This window comes from Scyliorhinus torazame, unplaced genomic scaffold, assembly GCF_047496885.1.
Source record: "Scyliorhinus torazame isolate Kashiwa2021f unplaced genomic scaffold, sScyTor2.1 scaffold_174, whole genome shotgun sequence".
Lineage (NCBI taxonomy): Eukaryota > Metazoa > Chordata > Chondrichthyes > Carcharhiniformes > Scyliorhinidae > Scyliorhinus > Scyliorhinus torazame.
In genome coordinates this window covers 66785-91065 of record NW_027307901.1, presented here as the reverse complement: position 1 = coordinate 91065, position 24281 = coordinate 66785, and the positions used below count along the sequence as shown (strand labels likewise).

General features: G+C 63.3%; 1 protein-coding gene across 1 annotated transcript in view; it reads right to left on the bottom strand.

The window, feature by feature from the left end:
• The window catches only part of LOC140405644 (protein shisa-6-like), a 188355-nt gene extending 186291 nt beyond the window's left edge, over positions 1-2064 (bottom strand). The window contains exon 1 of the mRNA XM_072494179.1: positions 1418-2064. Coding sequence (XP_072350280.1) covers positions 1418-1875 — 458 coding nt within the window. The 5' untranslated portion in view covers positions 1876-2064. The remainder of the gene's footprint in view (positions 1-1417) is intronic.
• Between the last annotated feature and the right edge of the window lie 22217 nt (positions 2065-24281).

The following is a 24281-nucleotide window of genomic DNA, read 5'->3' as shown; positions in this document are numbered from 1 at the left end:
TGGGAGGAGGGAGGGAGAGAGTGGGAGGGAGGGAGGGGGAGAGTGGAGGGAGGGAGGGAGAGTGGGAGGGAGGGAGGGAGAGAGTGGGAGGGAGGGAGGGAGAGAGTGGGAGGGAGGGAGGGAGAGAGTGGGAGGGAGGGAGGGAGAGAGTGGGAGGGAGGGAGGGAGAGAGTGGGAGGGAGGAGGAGAGAGTGGGAGGGAGGGAGGGAGAGAGTGGGAGGGAGGGGGGAGAGGGAGAGAGTGGGAGGGAGGGCGGGAGAGAGTGGGAGGGAGGGAGAGAGAGAGTGGGAGGGAGGGAGGGAGAGAGTGGGAGGGAGGGAGGGAGAGAGTGGGAGGGAGGGAGAGAGTGGGTGGGAGGGGAGGGAGAGAGTGGGAGGGAGGGAGGGAGAGAGTGGGAGGGAGGGAGGGAGAGAGTGGGAGGGAGGGAGGGAGAGAGTGGGTGAGGGAGGGAGAGAGGTGGGAGGGAGGGGAGGGAGAGAGTGGGAGGGAGGGAGGGAGAGAGTGGGAGGGAGGGAGGGAGAGAGTGGGAGGGAGGGAGGGAGAGAGTGGGAGGGAGGGAGGGAGAGGTGGGAGGGAGGGAGGGAGGGAGAGAGTGGGAGGGAGGGAGGGAGGGAGAGAGTGGGAGGGAGGGAGGGAGGGAGAGAGTGGGTGGGAGGGAGGGAGGGAGAGAGTGGGAGGGAGGGAGGGAGAGAGTGGAGGGAGGAGGGAGAGAGTGGGAGGGAGGGAGGGAGAGAGTGGGAGGGAGGGAGGGACGAGAGTGGGAGGGAGGGAGGTAGAGAGTGGGAGGGAGGATGAGAGTGGAGGGAGGGAGGGAGAGAGTGGGAGGAAGGGAGGGAGAGAGTGGGAAGGGAGGGAGGGGGAGAGTGGAGAGGGAGGGAGGGATGAGAGTGGGAGGGAGGGAGGGAGGGGGGAGAGTGGAAGGACAGAGAGACAGAGAGAGACAGAGATAGAGAGTCAGAAGGAAGGAGGGAGGCAGAGAGAGGGAAGGACAGAGAGACAGAGACAGAGAGAGGGAGAGAGCGAGGGTTGGAGAGAGCAGAGAGAGAGAAAGAGTAAATTAGCAGAGAAAATCTCCAACTGGGTGTTCGATCCAGACAGATCGACAGTACATGGGGGAGCGAGTTGTGTCGGGACGGGTGTGTGCGGAGGGAGTTGTGTCGGGACGGGTGTGCGGAGGGAGTTGTGTCGGGACGGGTGTGCGGAGGGAGTTGTGTCGGGACGGGTGTGCGGAGGGAGTTGTGTCGGGACGGGTGGTGCGGAGGAGTTGTGTCGGGACGGGTGTGCGGAGGGAGTTGTGTCGGGACGGGTGTGCGGAGGGAGTGTGTGTCGGGGACGGAGTGTGCGGAGGGAGTTGTGTCGGGACGGGTGTGCGGAGGGAGGGGGGCCAGTGCCCCCGAGCCGCGCGGCTCCGTCTCACCTGGACACGTTGACGTCGCGGGGCTGCTGGGCGCTCTTGCGGAAGGCCACCTTGATCCCGATGCCCACGGCCAAGCTGAGCGTCAAGACGGCGCAGATGATGTAGACGGTGCTGTTGGTCCGATCTTTGCTGGGGTCGTAGCGCTCGGTGACGCTGGAGCTGGTCAGCGGCGGGTTGGCCCAGTCGGGGCTGTAGTAGTTGTTGCAGCCGCCTTGTGCCAGCTGGTAGGAGCGGAACTCGCAGCAGAAGCGGTAGTGGCAAGTCCCACAGCAGTACAGGTAGGTGCCCGAGCTGCAGTTGAATTGCGGGTCGTACTGGCCCATCACGTCATAGTAGCCCCGGCACGTGTCGCCCACTGGGGCCGCCCTCTCGCCCTTGCGCTCGCCCGGCCAGCTGGCGTTCCGGGCCCCGGCCCCGGCGAGGAGGAGGAGGACCGTCAGCGCGCCGAGCGGCGACATCTGTGGCCGCGCGGGCCGGGATCTGCTCGCTCTCCCCCGGCCCGCCCCCGCCGCCCCCCCCGCCCCGCCCGCGCCGACCGGGGGGCGTAGTCCTCAGCGCCTGCCGGCGGGGCGGGGGGGGCGGGGTGCCGAGAGAGGGAAGGGCCTCCGTCGATCCGCCTGGTCCCAGCGTGGAAGAAAGGGGGGTCGCTGAAACGAGATGGAAGAAAGGGCGTCAGGAGGGGCGGACGGGGGGGCGGGGGTCGGAGCGGAACGGCGGGCATCGACGGAGGCCCCCTCCTTTTGCCCTGCGAGGCGGTCCTACAACCTCGCCGCACCCCTGCGAGGAAGTCGCTGCGGGAAAAAACTCCTCGTCGCCACATTCCGGCGCCTGTTCGGGGGCGGGGGGGGGCGAGAATTCGCAATGTTCGATTCGCCCCAACCAGCGGGACTTGCGGGAGGAAACCGGAGCCCCCGGAGGAGACCCCCGCAGACACGTGGGGGGGGGGGAGGGGGAGGACGCACAGACGGCGACCCTGGCCGGGACTCGAACCCGGGACCCTGGAGCTGCGAAGCAAGCAACAGCGCTAACCCACCGCCGTGCTGCCCATAAACGCAGACTAGGACACGCACGCACACGCAGCAGAATATGCAGATAAACGCAGGCCGCCGCGGGGACTCGCACACGGATGTACGCCAATGACCACCTTCCCGGACGGTTCCATTCGTTTATTTTGCCTCGATCATCTTCGAACCATTTGTGACTAATGGACATGTCTTTCAGTCAAGTGACAGAGGGAGGGAGGGATTGGGAGGGAGGGATTGAAGAGGGAGGGATGGGAGGGAGGGATTAGGAGGGAGGGATTGGGAGGGGGCGATGAATAGGGAGGGAGAGATTGGGAGGGAGGGATTGGAGGGAGGGATTGAAGAGGGAGGGATTGGAAGGGAGCGAGGGATTGGGAGGGAGGGAGGGAATGGGAGGGAGGGATTGGGAGGGGGGAGGAATTGGGAGGGATGGATTGGGAGGGGGGGAGGGATTGGGAGGTATGGATTGGGAGGGAGCGATGAATAGGGAGGAGAGATTGGGAGGGAGGGATTGGGAGGGACGCATTGGGAGCGAGGGATTGGGCTGGAGGGTGGATTGGGAGGGAGGGATTGGGAGCGAGGGATTGGGAGCGAGGGATTGGGCTGGAGGGTGGGATTGGGAGGGAGGGATTTGGAGGGAGGGATTGGCAAAGGCAGGGATTCGGCGGGAGGGAGCGATTGGGAGGGAGGGATTGAAGAGGGAGGGATTGGGAGGGAGGGATTGGGAGGGAGGGGGAGACTCGGAGCGAGGGATTGGGAGGGAGGGTGGGATTGGGGAGGGGGTATTGGGATGGAGGGATTGGGAGGGAGGGACTGGGAGGGAGGGAGGGATTGGGAGGGAGGGATTGGGAGGGTGGGATTGGACGGAGGGAGGGATCAGGAGGGAGGGAGAGATTGGGAGGGAGGGATTGGGAGGAGGGATTGGGAGGGATTGATTGGGAGGGAGGGATTGGGAGGGAGGGATTGGAGGGAGGGATTGGGAGGGAGGCATTGGGAGGGAGGGATTGGGAGGAGGGATTGGGAGGGAGGGATTGGGAGCGAGGGATTGGGAGGGAGGGATTGGGAGCGAGGGGGGAGCGAGGGATTGGGCTGGAGGGTGGGATTGGGAGGGAGGGAGGCATTGGGAGGGAGGGATTGGCAAAGGCAGGGATTCGGCGGGAGGGAGGGATTGAAGAGGGAGGGATTGGGAGGGAGGGGGAGACTCGGAGCGAGGGATTGGGAGGGAGGGAGGGATTGGGAGGGTGGGATTGGGAGGGGGTATTGGGATGGAGGGATTGGGAGGGAGGGATTGGGAGGGAGAGATTGGGAGGGAGGGATTGGGAGGAAGGGATTGGGGGGGCGGGATTGGGAGGGAGGGATTGGGAGGGAGGGAGGGATTGGGAGAGAGCGAGGGTCAGGGAGGGATTGGGAGGGAGGGAGTGGGAGGGAGGGAGGGATTGGGAGGGAGGGATTGGGAGGGTTGGATTGGGAGGATGGGTGTGGGAGGGAGGGAGGGATTGGGAGGGTTGGATTGTGAGGGAGGGAGTTGGTGGGAGAGAGGGGCTGGGAGGGACGGATCGGGAGGGAGGGATTGGAGCGAGGGTTTGGGTGGGAGGGACTGGGAGGGAGGGACGGATTGGGAGGGAGGGATTGGGAGGGAGGGATTGGGAGGGAGGGATTGGGTGGGAGTGAGGGACTGGGAGGGAGGGTTTGGGAGGGAGGGATTGGGCGTGAGGGAAGGATTCGGAGGAATTGGGAGGGAGGGAGGGATTGGGAGGGTTGGATTGAGAGGGAGGGATTGGAGGGAGGGTTTGGGAGGGAAGGATTGGGAGGGAAGGATGGATTGAGAGGGAGGGTTAGGGAGGGAAGGATTGGGAGGGAGGGATTGGGAGTGAGGCATTGGGCGGGAGGGATTAGGAGGGAGAGAGGGGTTGGTAGGGGAGGGAATGGAAGGGAGGGATTGAAGAGGAAGGGATTGGGAGTGAGCAATTGGGAGGGAGGGATTGGGTGGGAGGGATAGGGAGGGAGGAATTGGGAGGGAGGGTTTGGGAGGGAGGGATTGGAGGGAGGGATACGGAGGGAGGGATTGAGTGGGAGGGATTGGAGGGAGGGATAGGGAGGGAGGGATTGGGTGGGAGGGATTGGAGGGAGGGTTTGGGATGGAGGGATTGGGAGGGAGGGATTGGGAGGGAGGGATTGGGAGGGAAGGAGGGATTGGGAGGGAGGGATTGGGAGAGAGGATTTGGGAGGGAAGGAGGAATTGGGACGGAGGGATTGGGAGGGAGGGAGGGATTGGGAGGGAGGGATTGGGAGGGAGGGGTTGGGAGGGAGGGATTGGAGCGAGGGTTTGGGACGGAGGGACTGGGAGGGAGGGAGGGATTGGGAGGGAGTGATTGGGAGAGAGGGATTTGGAGGGAGGGAGGGATTGGGAGGGAGTGAATGGGAGGGAGGGTTTGGGAGGGAGGGAGGGATTGGGAGGAATTGGGTGGTAGGGAAGGAATGGGAGTAAAGGAATGGGAGGGAGGGATTGGGACGGAGGGATTGGGAGGGAGGGACGGAGGGATTGGGAGGGAGGGATTGGCAGGGAGGGAGGGATAGGGAGGGATGGACGGATTGGGAGTGAGGGATTGGGAGGGAGGGATCGGGAAGGAAGGTTTGGGAGAGAGGGATTCGGAGGGAGGGTTTAGGAGGGAGGGACTGAGAGGGAGGGAGGGATTGGGAGGGAGGGTTTGGGAGTGACAGAGGGATTGGCAGGGAGAGAGGGAGTGGGAGGGAGGGAGGGATTGGGAGAGAGGGATTGGGAGGGAGGGAGGGAGGGATTGGGAGGGAGGCATTGGGAGGGAGGAAGGGTTTGGGAGGGACGGATTGGGAGGGAGGGAAGACTTGGAGTGGTCGAGGGGCTGGGAGGGAGGGATTAGGAGGGAGGTGTTGGGAAGGAGGGTTTGGGAGGGAGGGATCGGGAGGGAGGAATTGGGAGGGAGGGTTTGGTAGGGAGGGATAGGAGGGAGGGTTTCGGAGGGAGGGATAGGGAGGGAGGGAGGGATTGGGAGGGAGGGAGGGAATGGGAGCGAGCGGTTGGGATGGAGGGAGGGAATGGGAGGGAGGGATTGGGAGGGTGGGATTGGGAGCGAGTGAGGGATCGGGAGGGAGGGTGTGATTGGGAGGGAGGGATTGGGAGGGAGTGAGGGATTGGGGGCGAGGGATTGGGAGCGAGGGATTGGGAGGGAGCGAGGGACAGGGAGGGAGGAATTGGGAGGGAGGGACTGGGAGGGAGGGAGGGATTGGGAGGGAGGGAGGGATTGGGAGGGAGGGATTGGGAGGGTGGGTGTGGGAGGGAGGGAGGGATTGGGAGGGTTGGATTGGGGGGGTGGGTGTGGGAGGGAGGGAGGGATTGGGAGGGAGGGAGTGATTTGGAGGGAGAGAGGGGCTGGGAGGGACGGATTGGGAGGGAGGGATTGGAGCGAGGGTTTGGGTGGGAGGGACTGGGAGGGAGGGACGGATTGGGAGGGAGGGATTGGGAGGGAGGGATTGGGAGGGAGGGATTGGGAGGGAGGTACCGATTGGGAGGCAGGGATTGGGAGGGAGGGAGGGATTAGGAGGGAGGGATTGGGAGGGAGGGATTGGGAGGGAGGGATTGGGAGGGAGGGATTGGGAGCGAGGGATTGGGCGGGAGGGTGGGATTGGGAGGGAGTGATTTGGAAGGAGGGATTGGGAGGGAGGGATTGGGAGCGAGTGATTGGGAGCGAGGGATTTGGCGGGAGGGTGGGATTGGGAGGGAGGGAGGGATTGGGAGGGAGGGATTTAGAGGGAGCGATTGGGAGTGAGGGAATGGGAGCGAGGGATTGGGATGGAGGGATTGGGAGGGAGGGAGGGATTGGGAGGGAGGGATTGGGAGGGAGGGAGGGATTGGGAGAGAGGGATTGGGAGGGTGGGATTGGGACGGAGGGAGGGATCGGGAGGGAGGGAGAGATTGGGAGGGAGGGATTGGGAGGGAGTGAGGGATTGGGGGCGAGGGATTGGGAGGGAGGGAGGGAGGGATTGGGAGGGAGCGAGGGACAGGGAGCGAGGGACAGGGAGGGAGGGATTGGGAGGGAGGGATTGGGAGGGAGGGAGGGATTGGGAGGGTTGGATTGGGAGGGTGGGTGTGGGAGGGAGGGAGGGATTAGGAGGGAGGGAGGAAGGGGTTCGAAGGGAGGGAGGGATTTGGAGGGAGAGAGGGGCTGGGAGGGATGGATTGGGAGGGAGGGATTGGAGCGAGGGTTTGGGAGGGAGGGATTGGGAGGGAGGGATTGGGAGGGAGGGAGGGATTTGGAGTGAGGGATTGGGAGGGAGGGTTTGGGAGGGAGGGATTGGGAGCGAGGGATTGGGAGGGACGGATCGGGAGCGAGGGAATGGGAGGGAGGGATTGGGAGGGAGGGATTGGGAGGGAGGGATTGGCAGGGGGGAGGGACTGGGAGGGAGGGATTGGGAGGGAGCGATAATAGGGAGGGAGAGATTGGGAGGGAGGGTTTTGGAGGGAGGGATTGGGAGGGAGGGAGCGATTGGGAGGGAGGGAATGGGAGGGAGGGATTGAAGAGGGAGAGATTGGGAGGGAGGGATTGGGAGGGATGCATTGGGAGCGAGGGATTGGGCTGGAGGGTGGGATTGGGAGGGAGGGAGGGATTGTGAGCGAGGGATTGGGAGGGAGGGAGGGATTGGGAGCGAGGGATTGGGAGTGAGGGATTGGGAGTGAGGGATTGGGAGCGAGGGATTGGGCTGGAGGGTGGGATTGGGAGGGAGGGAGGCATTGGGAGGGAGGGATTTGGAGGCAGGGATTGGCAAAGGCAGGGATTCGGCGGGAGGGAGTGATTGGGAGGGAGGGATTGAAGAGGGAGGGATTGGGAGGGAGGGATTGGGAGGGAGGGGGAGACTCGGAGCGAGGGATTGGGAGGGAGGGAGGGATTGGGAGGGTGGGATTGGGAGGGGGAGATTGGGATGGAGGGATTGGGAGGGAGGGATAGGGAGGGAGAGATTGGGAGGGAGGGATTGGGAGGAAGGGATTAGGGGGGCGGGATTGGGAGGGAGGGGCTGGGAGGGACGGATTGGGAGGGAGGAATTGGGAGGGGGGAAGGATTGGGAGGGAGGGATTGGCAGGGGGGGAGGGATTGGGAGGGATGGATTGGGAGGGAGCGATGAATAGGGAGGGAGAGATTGGGAGGGAGGGATTGGGATGGAGGGATTGGGAGGGAGGCAGGGATTGGGAGGGAGGGATTTGGAGGGAGGGATTGGGAGGGAGGGAGGGATTGGCAAGGGCAGGGATTCGGAGGGAGGGAGCGATTGGGAGGGAGGGAATGGGAGGGAGGGATTGAAGAGGGTGGGATGGGAGGGAGGGATTGGGAGGGAGGGATTGGGAGGGAGCGATAAATAGGGAGGGAGAGATTGGGAGGGAGGGATTGGGAGGGAGGGATTGGGAGGGAGCGATGAATAGGGAGGGAGAGATTGGGAGGGAGGAAGGGAATGGGAGGGAGGGATTGGTAGGGGGGAGGGATTTGGAGGGAGGGATTGGGAGGGAGGGATTGGGAGGGAGGGATTGGGAGTGAGGGATTGGGAGCGAGGGATTGGGCTGGAGGGTGGGATTGGGAGGGAGGGAGGCATTGGGAGGGAGGGATTTGGAGGGAGGGATTGGCAAAGGCAGGGATTCGGCGGGAGGGAGTGATTGGGAGGGAGGGATTGAAGAGGGAGGGATTGGGAGGGAGGGATTGGGAGGGAGGGGGAGACTCGGAGCGAGGGATTGGGAGGGAGGGAGGGATTGGGAGGGTGTGATTGGGAGGGGGAGATTGGGATGGAGGGATTGGGAGGGAGGGATAGGGAGGGAGAGATTGGGAGGGAGGGATTGGGAGGAAGGGATTGGGGGGGCGGGATTGGGAGGGAGGGAGTGATTGGGGGCGAGTGATTGGGAGCGAGGGATTGGGAGGGAGGGAGGGATTGGGAGGGAGCGAGGGACAGGGAGGGAGGGATTGGGAGGGAGGGACTGGGAGGGAGGGAGCGATTGGGAGGGTTGGATTGGGAGGGTGGGTGTGGGAGGGAGGGTTGGATTGGGAGTTTGGGTGTGGGAGGGAGGGAGGGATTGGGAGGGAGGGATTGGGAGGGAGGGAGGGATTTGGAGGGAGAGAGGGGCTGGGAGGGACGGATTGGGAGGGAGGGATTGGAGCGAGGGTTTGGGTGGGTGGGACTGGGAGGGAGGGATTTGGAGGGAGGGACCGATTGGGAGGCAGGGATTGGGAGGGAGGGATTGGGAGCGAGGGATTGGGAGCGAGGGATTGGGAGCGAGGGATTGGGAGCGAGGGATTGGGCGGGAGGGTGTAATTGGGAGGGAGGGAGAGATTGGGAGGGAGGGAATGGGAGCGAGGGATTGGGATGGAGGGATTGGGAGGGAGGGTGGGATTGGGAGGGAGGGATTGGGAGGGTGGGATTGGGACAGAGGGAGGGATCGGGAGGGTGGGAGAGATTGGGAGGGAGGGATTGAGAGGGAGTGAGGGATTGGGAGGGAGCGAGGGACAGGGAGGGAGGGATTGGGAGGGAGGGAGCTATTGGGTGTGAGGGTTTGGGAGGGAGGGTTTGGGAGGGAGGGATTGGGAGGGAGGGATTGGGAGGGAGGGATTGGGAGGGAGGGATTGGGAGCGAGAGATTGGGCGGGAGGGTGGGATTGGGAGGGAGGGAGGGGTTGGGAGGGAGGGATTTGGAGGGAGGGATTGGGAGGGAGGGATTGGGAGGGAGGGATCGGGAGCGAGGGATTGGGCGGGAGCATGGTATTGGGAGGGAGGGAGGGATTGGGAGGGAGGGATCGGGAGCGAGGGATTGGGCGGGAGGGTGGGATTGGGAGGGAGCGAGGGATTGGGAGGGCCGGATTGGGAGGGAGGGATTGGGAGGGAGGCATTGGCAGGGGGGAGGGACTGGGAGGGAGGGATTGGGAGGGAGGGAGGGATTTGACGGAGGCGAGGGGCTGGGAGGGACGGATTGGGAGGGAGGGATTGGGAGGGGGAGGGATTTGGAGGGAGGGATTGGGAGGGGGGAGGGATTGGGAGGGAGGGATTGGCAGGGAGCGATGAATAGGGAGGGAGAGATTGGGAGGGAGGAATTGGGAGGGGGGGAGGGTTTGGGATGGATGGATTGGGAGGGAGCGGTGAATTGGGAGGGAGGGATTGGGAGGGAGGCAGGGATTGGGAGGGAGGGATTTGGAGGCAGGAATTGGGAGGGAGGGAGGGATTGGGAGGGAGGGAGGGATTGGCAAGGGCAGGGATTCGGAGGGATGGAGCGATTGGGAGGGAGGGAATGGGAGGGAGGGATTGAAGAGGGATGGATTGGGAGGGAGGGATTGGGAGGGAGGGATTGGGAGGGAACGATGAATAGGGAGGGAGAGATTGGGAGGGAGGGATTGGGAGGGAGGGATTGGGAGGGAGGGAGGGATTGGGAGGGAGGAATTGGGAGGGAGGGAGGGAATGGGAGGGAGGGATTGGGAGGGGGGAGAGATTGGGAGGGATGGATTGGGAGGGGGGGAGGGATTGGGAGGTATGGATTGGGAGGGAGCGATGAATAGGGAGGGAGGGATTTGGAGGGAGGGTGGGATTGGGAGGGAGGGAGGGATTGGGAGAGAGGGACTGGGAGGGAGGGTTTGTGAGGGAGTGATTGGGAGGGGTGGATTGGGAGGGAGGGTTTGGGAGGGAGGGATTGGGAGTGAGGGATTGGGAGAGAGGGATTTGGAGGGAGGGAGGGATTGGGAGAGAGGGAATTGGAGGGAGGGAGGGGGGGATTGGGAGGGGGGGTTTGGGAGGGAGGGATTGGGAGAGAGGGATTGGGAGGGAGGGATTGTGAGAGAGTTTTGGGCGGGAGGGAGGGATTGGGAGAGAGGGATTGGGAGGGAGGGAGGAAGGGATTGGGAGGGAGGGTTTGGTTGGGAGGGATTGGTGGGAGGGTTTGGGAGGGAGGGTTTGGGAGGGAGGGTTTGGGAGGGAGGGAGGGATTGGGAGGAATTGGGAGTGAGGGATTTGGAGGGAGGGAGGGATTGGGATAGAGGGACTGGGAGGGAGGGTTTGTGAGGGAGGGATTGGGGGGGACGGATTGGGAGGGAGGGTTTGGGAGGGAGGGATTGGGAGGGAGGGAGGGAGGGATTGGGAGAGAGGAAATGGGAGTGAGGGGGGATTGGGAGGGAGGGATTGGGAGAGAGGGATTGGGAGGGAGGGATTGGGAGAGAGGGATTGGGCGGGAGGGAGGGATTGGGAGAGAGGGAATTGGAGGGAGGGAGGGGGGGATTGGGAGGGAGGGATTGGGAGGGGGGAATTGGGAGGGTTGGAGGGATTGGGAGGGATGAATTGGGAGGGAGGGACGGATTGGCAGGGAGGGAGGGACTGGGAGGGAGGGATTGGGAGGGGGGAGGTATTGGGCGGGAGGGATTGGGAGGGGGAGGGATTGGGAGGGATGGATTGGCTGGGAGCGATAAATAAGGAGGGAAGATTGGGAGGGAAGGATTGGGAGGGAGGGATTGGGAGGGAGGGACTTAGAGGGAGGGAGTGATTGGGAGGGAGGGACTGGGAGGGAGGGATTGGGAGGGAGGGAGGGAGCGAGGGATTGGGAGGGAGCGAGGTATTGGGAGGGAGGGATTAGGAGGGAGGGAGGAAGGGGTTCGAAGGGAGGGAGGGATTTGGAGGGAGAGAGGGGCTGGGAGGGATGGATTGGGAGGGAGGGATTGGAGCGAGGGTTTGGGAGGGAGGGATTGGGAGGGAGGGATTGGGAGGGAGGGAGGGATTTGGAGTGAGGGATTGGGAGGGAGGGTTTGGGAGGGAGGGATTGGGAGCGAGGGATTGGGAGGGACGGATCGGGAGCGAGGGAATGGGAGGGAGGGATTGGGAGGGAGGGATTGGGAGGGAAGGATTGGCAGGGGGGAGGGACTGGGAGGGAGGGATTGGGAGGGAGGGATTGGGAGGGAGGGATTGGCAGGGGGGAGGGGCTGGGAGGGACGGATTGGGAGGGAGGGATTGGGAGGGGGGAAGGATTGGGAGGGAGGGATTGGCAGGGGGGGAGGGTTTGGGATGGATGGATTGGGAGGGAGCGATAATAGGGAGGGAGAGATTGGGAGGGAGGGTTTTGGAGGGAGGGATTGGGAGGGAGGGAGCGATTGGGAGGGAGGGAATGGGAGGGAGGGATTGAAGAGGGAGAGATTGGGAGGGAGGGATTGGGAGGGAGGGATTGGGAGGGAGCGATGAATAGGGAGGGAGAGATTGGGAGGGAGAGATTGGGAGGGAGGAATTGGGAGGGAGGGAGGGAATGGGAGGGAGGGATTGGGAGGGAGGGATTGGGAGGGAGGGATTGGGAGGGAGGGATTGGGAGGGATGCATTGGGAGCGAGGGATTGGGCTGGAGGGTGGGATTGGGAGGGAGGGAGGGATTGTGAGCGAGGGATTGGGAGGGAGGGAGGGATTGGGAGCGAGGGATTGGGAGTGAGGGATTGGGAGTGAGGGATTGGGAGCGAGGGATTGGGCTGGAGGGTGGGATTGGGAGGGAGGGAGGCATTGGGAGGGAGGGATTTGGAGGCAGGGATTGGCAAAGGCAGGGATTCGGCGGGAGGGAGTGATTGGGAGGGAGGGATTGAAGAGGGAGGGATTGGGAGGGAGGGATTGGGAGGGAGGGGGAGACTCGGAGCGAGGGATTGGGAGGGAGGGAGGGATTGTGAGGGTGGGATTGGGAGGGGGAGATTGGGATGGAGGGATTGGGAGGGAGGGATAGGGAGGGAGAGATTGGGAGGGAGGGATTGGGAGGAAGGGATTAGGGGGGCGGGATTGGGAGGGAGGGGCTGGGAGGGACGGATTGGGAGGGAGGGATTGGGAGGGGGGAAGGATTGGGAGGGAGGGATTGGCAGGGGGGGGAGGGATTGGGAGGGATGGATTGGGAGGGAGCGATGAATAGGGAGGGAGAGATTGGGAGGGAGGGATTGGGATGGAGGGATTGGGAGGGAGGCAGGGATTGGGAGGGAGGGATTTGGAGGGAGGGATTGGGAGGGAGGGAGGGATTGGCAAGGGCAGGGATTCGGAGGGAGGGAGCGATTGGGAGGGAGGGAATGGGAGGGAGGGATTGAAGAGGGAGGGATGGGAGGGAGGGATTGGGAGGGAGGGATTGGGAGGGAGCGATAAATAGGGAGGGAGAGATTGGGAGGGAGGGATTGGGAGGGAGGGATTGGGAGGGAGCGATGAATAGGGAGGGAGAGATTGGGAGGGAGGAAGGGAATGGGAGGGAGGGATTGGTAGGGGGGAGGGATTTGGAGGGAGGAATTGGGAGGGAGGGATTGGGAGGGAGGGATTGGGAGGGAGGGATTGGGAGTGAGGGATTGGGAGCGAGGGATTGGGCTGGAGGGTGGGATTGGGAGGGAGGGAGGCATTGGGAGGGAGGGATTTGGAGGGAGGGATTGGCAAAGGCAGGGATTCGGCGGGAGGGAGTGATTGGGAGGGAGGGATTGAAGAGGGAGGGATTGGGAGGGAGGGATTGGGAGGGAGGGGGAGACTCGGAGCGAGGGATTGGGAGGGAGGGAGGGATTGGGAGGGTGTGATTGGGAGGGGGAGATTGGGATGGAGGGATTGGGAGGGAGGGATAGGGAGGGAGGGATTGGGAGGGAGGGATTGGGAGGAAGGGATTGGGGGGGCGGGATTGGGAGGGAGGGAGTGATTGGGGGCGAGTGATTGGGAGCGAGGGATTGGGAGGGAGGGAGGGATTGGGAGGGAGCGAGGGACAGGGAGGGAGGGATTGGGAGGGTTGGATTGGGAGGGTGGGTGTGGGAGGGAGGGTTGGATTGGGAGTTTGGGTGTGGGAGGGAGGGAGGGATTGGGAGGGAGGGATTGGGAGGGAGGGAGGGATTTGGAGGGAGAGAGGGGCTGGGAGGGACGGATTGGGAGGGAGGGATTGGAGCGAGGGTTTGGGTGGGTGGGACTGGGAGGGAGGGATTTGGAGGGAGGGACCGATTGGGAGGCAGGGATTGGGAGGGAGGGATTAGGAGTGAGGGATTGGGAGCGAGGGATTGGGAGCGAGGGATTGGGAGCGAGGGATTGGGCGGGAGGGTGGGATTGGGAGGGAGGGATTTGGAAGGAGGGATTGGGAGGGAGGGATTGGGAGCGAGGGATTGGGAGCGAGGGATTGGGCGGGAGGGTGTAATTGGGAGGGAGGGAGAGATTGGGAGGGAGGGAATGGGAGCGAGGGATTGGGATGGAGGGATTGGGAGGGAGGGAGGGATTGTGAGGGAGGGATTGTGAGGGTGGGATTGGGACAGAGGGAGGGATCGGGAGGGTGGGAGAGATTGGGAGGGAGGGATTGAGAGGGAGTGAGGGATTGGGAGGGAGCGAGGGACAGGGAGGGAGGGATTGGGAGGGAGGGAGGGATTGGGTGTGAGGGTTTGGGAGGGAGGGTTTGGGAGGGAGGGTTTGGGAGGGAGTGATTGGGAGGGAGGGATTGGGAGGGAGGGATTGGGAGGGAGGGATTGGGAGGAAGGGATTGGGAGCGAGAGATTGGGCGGGAGGGTGGGATTGGGAGGGAGGGAGGGGTTGGGAGGGAGGGATTTGGAGGGAGGGATTGGGAGGGAGGGATTGGGAGGGAGGGATTGGGAGGGAGGGATTGGGAGGGAGGGATCGGGAGCGAGGGATTGGGCGGGAGCATGGTATGGGGAGGGAGGGAGGGATTGGGAGGGAGGGATCGGGAGCGAGGGATTGGGCGGGAGGGTGGGATTGGGAGGGAGCGAGGGATTGGGAGGGCCGGATTGGGAGGGAGGGATTGGGAGGGAGGCATTGGCAGGGGGGAGGGACTGGGAGGGAGGGATTGGGAGGGAGGGAGGGATTTGACGGAGGCGAGGGGCTGGGAGGGACGGATTGGGAGGGAGGGATTGGGAGGGGGAGGGATTTGGAGGGAGGGATTGGGAGGGGGGAGGGATTGGGAGGGAGGGATTGGCAGGGAGCGATGAATAGGGAGGGAGAGATTGGGAGGGAGGAATTGGGAGGGGGGAGGGTTTGGGATGGATGGATTGGGAGGGAGCGGTGAATTGGGAGGGAGGGATTGGGAGGGAGGCAGGGATTGGGAGGGAGGGATTTGGAGGCAGGAATTGGGAGGGAGGGAGGGATTGGGAGGGAGGGAGGGATTGGCAAGGGCAGGGATTCGGAGGGATGGAGCGATTGGGAGGGAGGGAATGGGAGGGAGGGATTGAAGAGGGATGGATTGGGAGGGAGGGATTGGGAGGGAGGGATTGGGAGGGAACGATGAATAGGGAGGGAGAGATTGGGAGGGAGGGATTGGGAGGGAGGGATTGGGAGGGAGGGAGGGTTTGGGAGGGAGGAATTGGGAGGGAGGGAGGGAATGGGAGGGAGGGATTGGGAGGGGGGAGAGATTGGGAGGGATGGATTGGGAGGGGGGGAGGGATTGGGAGGTATGGATTGGGAGGGAGCGATGAATAGGGAGGGAGGGATTTGGAGGGAGGGTGGGATTGGGAGGGAGGGAGGGATTGGGAGAGAGGGACTGGGAGGGAGGGTTTGTGAGGGAGGGATTGGGAGGGATGGATTGGGAGGGAGGGTTTGGGAGGGAGGGATTGGGAGTGAGGGATTGGGAGAGAGGGATTTGGAGGGAGGGAGGGATTGGGAGAGAGGGAATTGGAGGGAGGGAGGGGGGGATTGGGAGGGGGGGTTTGGGAGGGAGGGATTGGGAGAGAGGGATTGGGAGGGAGGGATTGTGAGAGAGTTTTGGGCGGGAGGGAGGGATTGGGAGAGAGGGATTGGGAGGGAGGGAGGAAGGGATTGGGAGGGAGGGTTTGGTTGGGAGGGATTGGTGGGAGGGTTTGGGAGGGAGGGTTTGGGAGGGAGGGTTTGGGAGGGAGGGAGGGATTGGGAGGAATTGGGAGGGAGGGATTTGGAGGGAGGGAGGGATTGGGATAGAGGGACTGGGAGGGAGGGTTTGTGAGGGAGGGATTGGGGGGGACGGATTGGGAGGGAGGGTTTGGGAGGGAGGGATTGGGAGGGAGGGAGGGAGGGATTGGGAGAGAGGAAATGGGAGTGAGGGGGGATTGGGAGGGAGGGATTGGGAGAGAGGGATTGGGAGAGAGGGATTGGGAGAGAGGGATTGGGCGGGAGGGAGGGATTGGGAGAGAGGGAATTGGAGGGAGGGAGGGGGGGATTGGGAGGGAGGGATTGGGAGGGAGGAATTGGGAGGGTTGGAGGGATTGGGAGGGATGAATTGGGAGGGAGGGACGGATTGGCAGGGAGGGAGGGACTGGGAGGGAGGGATTGGGAGGGGGGAGGTATTGGGCGGGAGGGATTGGGAGGGGGAGGGATTGGGAGGGATGGATTGGCTGGGAGCGATAAATAAGGAGGGAAGATTGGGAGGGAAGGATTGGGAGGGAGGGATTGGGAGGGAGGGACTTAGAGGGAGGGAGTGATTGGGAGGGAGGGACTGGGAGGGAGGGATTGGGAGGGAGGGAGGGAGCGAGGGATTGGGAGGGAGCGAGGTATTGGGAGGGAGAGATTGGGAGGGAGGGAGGGATTGGGGGAGCGAGGGATTGGGAGGGAGGGACTGGGAGGCAGGGATTGGGAGGGAGGGATTGGAAGGGAGGGATTGGGAGGGAGGCATAGGGAGGGAGGGATTGGGAGGGAGGGAGGGCCAGGGCGGGAGGGATTGGGAGGGTTGGATTGGGACAGTGGGTGTGGGAGGGAGGGGGGGATTGGGAGGGAGGGACAGATTGGCAGGGAGGGAGGGATTGGGAGGGAGGGATTGGGAGGGAGGGATTGGGAGGGAGGGAGGACCAGGGAGGGAGGAATTGGGAGGGTTGGATTGGGAGTGTGGGTGTGGGAGGGAGGGAGGGATTGGGAGGGAGGGATTCGGAGGGAGGGAGGGCCAGGGAGGGAGGGATTGGGAGGGTTGGATTGGGAGGGGGGAGGTTTTGGGATGGATGGATTGGCAGGGAGCGATGAATAAGGAGGGAGAGATTGGGAGGGAGGGATTGGGAGGGAGGGATTGGGAGGGAGGGGCTGAGAGGGAGGGAGGGATTGGGAGGGAGGGACTGGGAGGGAGGGAGGGATTGGGAGGGAGGGAACGAGGGATTGGGAGGGAGCGATTGGGAGGGATGGAGGGATTGGGAGTGAGGGATTGGGAGGGAGGGACTGGGAGGCAGGGATTGGGAGGGAGGGATTGGGAGGGAGGCATAGCGAGGGAGGGTTTGGGAGGGAGGGATGAAGGGATTGGGATCAAGGGTTTGGTAGGGAGGGATTGGCAGGAGGGTTTGGGAGGGAGGGTTTGGGAGGGAGGGTTTGGGAGGGAGGGAGGGTTTGGGAGGAATTGGGAGGGAGGGATTTTGAGGGAGGGTGGGATTGGGAGGGAGGGAGGGATTGGGAGAGAGGGACTGGGAGGGAGGGTTTGTGAGGGAGGGATTGGGAGGGACGGATTGGGAGGGAGGGAGGGGGGATTGGGAGGGAGGGATTGGGAGGGAGGGATTGGGAGAGAGGGTTTGGGAGGGAGGGTTTGGGAGGGAGGGATTGGGAGAGAGGGATTGGGCTCGAGGGAGGGATTGGGAGAGAGGGAATGGGAGGGAGGGAGGGGGGGATTGGGAGGGAGGGATTGGGAGGGAGGAATTGTGAGGGTTGGAGGGATTGGGAGGGATGAATTGGGAGGGAGGCATAGCGAGGGAGGGATTGGGAGGGAGGGATGAAGGGATTGGGATCAAGGGTTTGGTAGGGAGGGATTGGCAGGAGGGTTTGGGAGGGAGGGTTTGGGAGGGAGGGTTTGGGAGGGAGGAAGGGTTTGGGAGGAATTGGGAGGGAGGGATTTGGAGGGAGGGTGGGATTGGGAGGGAGGGAGGGATTGGGAGAGAGGGACTGGGAGGGAGGGTTTGTGAGGGAGGGATTGGGAGGGACGGATTGGGAGGGAGGGAGGGGGGATTGGGAGGGAGGGATTGGGAGAGAGGGATTGGGAGGGAGGGATTGGGAGAGAGGGATTGGGCTGGAGGGAGGGATTGGGAGAGAGGGAATGGGAGGGAGGGAGGGGGGGATTGGGAGGGAGGGATTGGGAGGGAGGAATTGTGAGGGTTGGAGGGATTGGGAGGGCTGAATTGGGAGGGAGCGATGAATAGGGAGGGTGAGATTGGGAGGGACAGTGGGATTGGGAGGAGGGATTGTCAGGGAGGGAGGGATTGGGAGGGAGGGATTGGGAGGGCGGGAGGGCCAGGGAGGGAGGGATTGGGAGGGAGGGATTTGGAGGGAGTGATTGGGAGGGAGGAAGGAATTGGGAGGGAGGGAGGGATTGGGATAGAGGGATTGGGAGGGAGGGAGTAATTGGGAGGGAGTGTGGGAGTGATTGGGATGGAGGGAGGAATTGGGAGGGAGGGAGGGATTGGGATAGAGGGATTGGGAGGGAGGAATTTGGAGGGAATGGGGTATTGGGAGGGAGGGATTGGGATTGGCAGGGAGGGAGGGATTGGGAGGGAGGGAGGGATTGGGAGAGAGGGATTGGGAGGGAGGGACAGATTGGCAGGTAGGGAGGGATTGGGAGGGAGGTATTGGGAGGGAGGGATTGGGAGGGAGGGAGAGATTGGGAGAGAGGGATTGGGAGGGAGCGAGGGCCAGGGAGGGAGGGATTGGGAGGGTTGGATTCGGACGGTGGGTGTGGGAGGGAGGGAGGGTTTGGGAGGGAGGGATTGGGAGGGAGGGAGGAATTGGGAGGGAGGCAGGGATTTGGATAGAGGGATTGGGAGGGAGGGATTGGGAGGGAACGAGGTATTGGGAGGGAGGGATTGGGATTGGCAGGGAGGGAGGGATTGGGAGGGAGGGTGGGATTGGGAGAGAGGGATTGGGAGGGAGGGACGAATTGGCAGGGAGGGAGGGATTGGGAGGGAGGTATTGGGAGGGAGGGAGGGATTGGGAAGGAGGGATTGGGAGGGAGGGAGGGCCAGGGAGGGAGGGATTGGGAGGGTTGGATTGGGAGTGTGGGTGTGGGAGGGAGGGAGGGATTGGGAGGGAGGGATTGGGAGGGAGGGAGGGATTGGGAGTGAGGGATTGGGAGGGAGGGATTGGGAGGGAGGGAGGGATTGGGAGTGAGGAATTGGGAGGGACGGAGGGAAAGGGAGGGAGGGATTGGGAGGGGGAGGGACTGGGAGGGAGTGATTGGGAGGGAGGGATTGGGAGGGAGGGATTGGGAGGGAGGGAGGAAGGGATTGGGAGGGAGGGATTGGGAGGGAGGGAGGGATTGGGAGTGAGGAATTGGGAGGGACGGAGGGAATGGGAGGGAGGGATTGGGAGGGGGAGGGACTGGGAGGGAGTGATTGGGAGGGAGGGATTGGCAGGGGGGAGGGACTGGGAGGGAGGGATTGGGAGGGAATGATTGGGAGGGGGGAGGGATTGGGAGGGATGGATTGGCTGGGAGCGATGAATAAGGAGGGAAGATTGGGAGGGAAGGATTGGGAGTGTGGGTGTGGGAGGGAGGGAGGCATTCAGAGGGAGGGACTGAGAGGGAGGGAGGAAGGGATTGGGAGGGAGGGATTGGGAGGGTTGGATTGGGAGGGACGGAGGGAATGGGAGGGAGGGATTGGGAGGGGGAGGGACTGGGAGGGAGGGATTGGGAGGGGGGAGGTATTGGGCGGGAGGGATTGGGAGGGGGGGGGATTGGGAGGGATGGATTGGCAGGGAGCGATGAATAAGGAGGGAGAGATTGGGAGGGAGGGATTGGGAGGGAGGGATTGGGAGGGAGGGACTGAGAGGGAGGGAGGGATTGGGAGGGAGGGACTGGGAGGGAGCGAGGGATTGGGAAGGAGCGAGGTATTGGGAGGGAGCGATTGGGAGGGATGGAGGGATTGGGAGTGAGGGATTGGGAGGGAGGGACTGGGAGGCAGGGATTGGGAGGGAGGGAGGGATTGGAAGGGAGGGATTGGGAGGGAGGCATAGCGAGGGAGGGATTGGGAGGGAGGGAAGAAGGGATTGCGATCAAGGGTTTGGTAGGGAGGGATTGGCAGGAGGGTTTGGGAGGGACGGTTTGGGAGCAAGGGTTTGGGAGGGAGGGAGGAAGGGATTGGGATTGGGAGGGAGGGATTGGGAGGGAGGGAGGGATTGGGAGTGAGGAATTGGGAGGGAGGGAGGAAGGGATTGGGATTGGGAGGGAGGGATTGGGAGGGAGGGAGGGATTGGGAGTGAGGAATTGGGAGGGAGGGAGGGAATGGGAGGGAGGGATTGCGAGGGGGAGGGACTGGGAGGGAGGGATTGGGAGGGGGGAGGTATTAGGCGGGAGGGATTGGGAGGGGGGAGGGATTGGGAGGGATGGATTGGGAGGGAGGGACTGAGAGGGAGGGAGGGATTGGGAGGGAGGGATTGGGAGGGAGGGAGCGAGGTATTGGGAGGGAGCGATTGGGAGGGATGGAGGGATTGGGAGTGAGGGATTGGGAGGGAGGGACTGGGAGGCAGGGATTGGGAGGGAGGGAGGGATTGGTAGGGAGGGATTGGGAGGGAGGGAGGGAGGCAGGGATTGGGAGGGAGGGATTGGGAGGGAGGGATTTGGAGGGAGGCATTGGGAGGGAGGGAGCGATTGGGAGGGAGGGAATGGGAGGGAGGGATTGAAGAGGGAGGGATTGTGAGGGAGGGATTGGGAGGGAGGGATTGGGAGAGACAGTGGGATTGGGAGGAAGGATTGTCAGGGAGGGAGGGATTGGGAGGGAGGGACTGGGAGGGAGGGAGGAATTGGGAGGGAGGGAGGGATTGGGATAGAGGGATTGGGAGGGAGGGAGGGATTGGGAGGGAGTGATTGGGAGGGAGGGAGGAATTGGGAGGGAGGGAGGGCTTGGGTTAGAGGGATTGGGAGGGAGAGATTGGGAGGGAACGAGGTATTGGGAGGGAGGGATTGGGATTGGCAGGGAGGGAGGGATTGGGAGGAAGGGAGGGATTGGGAGAGAGGGAGGGATTGGGATGGAGGGACGGATTGGCAGTGAGGGAGGGATTGGGAGGGAGGTATTGGGAGGGAGGGAGAGATTGGGATGGAGGGATTTGGAGGGAGGGAGGAATTGGGAGGGAGGGAGTGATTGGGAGGGAGGGTTTGTGAGGGAGGGATTGGGAGGGACGGATTGGGAGGGAGGGAGGGGGGATTGGGAGGGAGGGATTGGGAGGGAGGGATTGGGAGAGAGGGTTTGGGAGGGAGGGTTTGGGAGGGAGGGATTGGGAGAGAGGGATTGGGCTGGAGGGAGGGATTGGGAGAGAGGGAATGGGAGGGAGGGAGGGGGGGATTGGGAGGGAGGGATTGGGAGGGAGGAATTGTGAGGGTTGGAGGGATTGGGAGGGATGAATTGGGAGGGAGGCATAGCGAGGGAGGGATTGGGAGGGAGGGATGAAGGGATTGGGATCAAGGGTTTGGTAGGGAGGGATTGGCAGGAGGGTTTGGGAGGGAGGGTTTGGGAGGGAGGGTTTGGGAGGGAGGAAGGGTTTGGGAGGAATTGGGAGGGAGGGATTTGGAGGGAGGGTGGGATTGGGAGGGAGGGAGGGATTGGGAGAGAGGGACTGGGAGGGAGGGTTTGTGAGGGAGGGATTGGGAGGGACGGATTGGGAGGGAGGGAGGGGGGATTGGGAGGGAGGGATTGGGAGAGAGGGATTGGGAGGGAGGGATTGGGAGAGAGGGATTGGGCTGGAGGGAGGGATTGGGAGAGAGGGAATGGGAGGGAGGGAGGGGGGGATTGGGAGGGAGGGATTGGGAGGGAGGAATTGTGAGGGTTGGAGGGATTGGGAGGGCTGAATTGGGAGGGAGCGATGAATAGGGAGGGTGAGATTGGGAGGGACAGTGGGATTGGGAGGAGGGATTGTCAGGGAGGGAGGGATTGGGAGGGAGGGATTGGGAGGGCGGGAGGGCCAGGGAGGGAGGGATTGGGAGGGAGGGATTTGGAGGGAGTGATTGGGAGGGAGGAAGGAATTGGGAGGGAGGGAGGGATTGGGATAGAGGGATTGGGAGGGAGGGAGTAATTGGGAGGGAGTGTGGGAGTGATTGGGATGGAGGGAGGAATTGGGAGGGAGGGAGGGATTGGGATAGAGGGATTGGGAGGGAGGAATTTGGAGGGAATGGGGTATTGGGAGGGAGGGATTGGGATTGGCAGGGAGGGAGGGATTGGGAGGGAGGGAGGGATTGGGAGAGAGGGATTGGGAGGGAGGGACAGATTGGCAGGTAGGGAGGGATTGGGAGGGAGGTATTGGGAGGGAGGGATTGGGAGGGAGGGAGAGATTGGGAGAGAGGGATTGGGAGGGAGCGAGGGCCAGGGAGGGAGGGATTGGGAGGGTTGGATTCGGACGGTGGGTGTGGGAGGGAGGGAGGGTTTGGGAGGGAGGGATTGGGAGGGAGGGAGGAATTGGGAGGGAGGCAGGGATTTGGATAGAGGGATTGGGAGGGAGGGATTGGGAGGGAACGAGGTATTGGGAGGGAGGGATTGGGATTGGCAGGGAGGGAGGGATTGGGAGGGAGGGTGGGATTGGGAGAGAGGGATTGGGAGGGAGGGACGAATTGGCAGGGAGGGAGGGATTGGGAGGGAGGTATTGGGAGGGAGGGAGGGATTGGGAAGGAGGGATTGGGAGGGAGGGAGGGCCAGGGAGGGAGGGATTGGGAGGGTTGGATTGGGAGTGTGGGTGTGGGAGGGAGGGAGGGATTGGGAGGGAGGGATTGGGAGGGAGGGAGGGATTGGGAGTGAGGGATTGGGAGGGAGGGATTGGGAGGGAGGGAGGGATTGGGAGTGAGGAATTGGGAGGGACGGAGGGAAAGGGAGGGAGGGATTGGGAGGGGGAGGGACTGGGAGGGAGTGATTGGGAGGGAGGGATTGGGAGGGAGGGATTGGGAGGGAGGGAGGAAGGGATTGGGAGGGAGGGATTGGGAGGGAGGGAGGGATTGGGAGTGAGGAATTGGGAGGGAGGGAGGGAATGGGAGGGAGGGATTGGGAGGGGGAGGGACTGGGAGGGAGTGATTGGGAGGGAGGGATTGGCAGGGGGGAGGGACTGGGAGGGAGGGATTGGGAGGGAATGATTGGGAGGGGGGAGGGATTGGGAGGGATGGATTGGCTGGGAGCGATGAATAAGGAGGGAAGATTGGGAGGGAAGGATTGGGAGTGTGGGTGTGGGAGGGAGGGAGGGATTGGGAGGGAGGGACTGAGAGGGAGGGAGGAAGGGATTGGGAGGGAGGGATTGGGAGGGTTGGATTGGGAGGGACGGAGGGAATGGGAGGGAGGGATTGGGAGGGGGAGGGACTGGGAGGGAGGGATTGGGAGGGGGGAGGTATTGGGCGGGAGGGATTGGGAGGGGGGGGGATTGGGAGGGAGGGATTGGGAGGGGGGAGGTATTGGGCGGGAGGGATTGGGAGGGGGGGGGATTGGGAGGGATGGATTGGCAGGGAGCGATGAATAAGGAGGGAGAGATTGGGAGGGAGGGATTGGGAGGGAGGGATTGGGAGGGAGGGACTGAGAGGGAGGGAGGGATTGGGAGGGAGGGACTGGGAGGGAGCGAGGGATTGGGAAGGAGCGAGGTATTGGGAGGGAGCGATTGGGAGGGATGGAGGGATTGGGAGTGAGGGATTGGGAGGGAGGGACTGGGAGGCAGGGATTGGGAGGGAGGGAGGGATTGGAAGGGAGGGATTGGGAGGGAGGCATAGCGAGGGAGGGATTGGGAGGGAGGGAAGAAGGGATTGCGATCAAGGGTTTGGTAGGGAGGGATTGGCAGGAGGGTTTGGGAGGGACGGTTTGGGAGCAAGGGTTTGGGAGGGAGGGAGGAAGGGATTGGGATTGGGAGGGAGGGATTGGGAGGGAGGGAGGGATTGGGAGTGAGGAATTGGGAGGGAGGGAGGGAATGGGAGGGAGGGATTGCGAGGGGGAGGGACTGGGAGGGAGGGATTGGGAGGGGGGAGGTATTAGGCGGGAGGGATTGGGAGGGGGGAGGGATTGGGAGGGATGGATTGGGAGGGAGGGACTGAGAGGGAGGGAGGGATTGGGAGGGAGGGATTGGGAGGGAGGGAGCGAGGTATTGGGAGGGAGCGATTGGGAGGGATGGAGGGATTGGGAGTGAGGGATTGGGAGGGAGGGACTGGGAGGCAGGGATTGGGAGGGAGGGAGGGATTGGTAGGGAGGGATTGGGAGGGAGGGAGGGAGGCAGGGATTGGGAGGGAGGGATTGGGAGGGAGGGATTTGGAGGGAGGCATTGGGAGGGAGGGAGCGATTGGGAGGGAGGGAATGGGAGGGAGGGATTGAAGAGGGAGGGATTGTGAGGGAGGGATTGGGAGGGAGGGATTGGGAGAGACAGTGGGATTGGGAGGAAGGATTGTCAGGGAGGGAGGGATTGGGAGGGAGGGACTGGGAGGGAGGGAGGAATTGGGAGGGAGGGAGGGATTGGGATAGAGGGATTGGGAGGGAGGGAGGGATTGGGAGGGAGTGATTGGGAGGGAGGGAGGAATTGGGAGGGAGGGAGGGCTTGGGTTAGAGGGATTGGGAGGGAGAGATTGGGAGGGAACGAGGTATTGGGAGGGAGGGATTGGGATTGGCAGGGAGGGAGGGATTGGGAGGAAGGGAGGGATTGGGAGAGAGGGAGGGATTGGGATGGAGGGACGGATTGGCAGGGAGGGAGGGATTGGGAGGGAGGTATTGGGAGGGAGGGAGAGATTGGGATGGAGGGATTTGGAGGGAGGGAGGAATTGGGAGGGAGGGAGTGATTGGGAGGGAAGGATTGGGAGGGAGGGATTGGGAGGGAGGGAGGAATTGGGGGGGAGGGAGTCATTGGGAGGGAGGGATTGGGATTGGCAGGGAGGGAGGGATTGGGAGGGAGGGAGGGATTGGGAGAGAGGGATTGGGAGGGAGGGACAGATTGGCAAGGAGGGAGG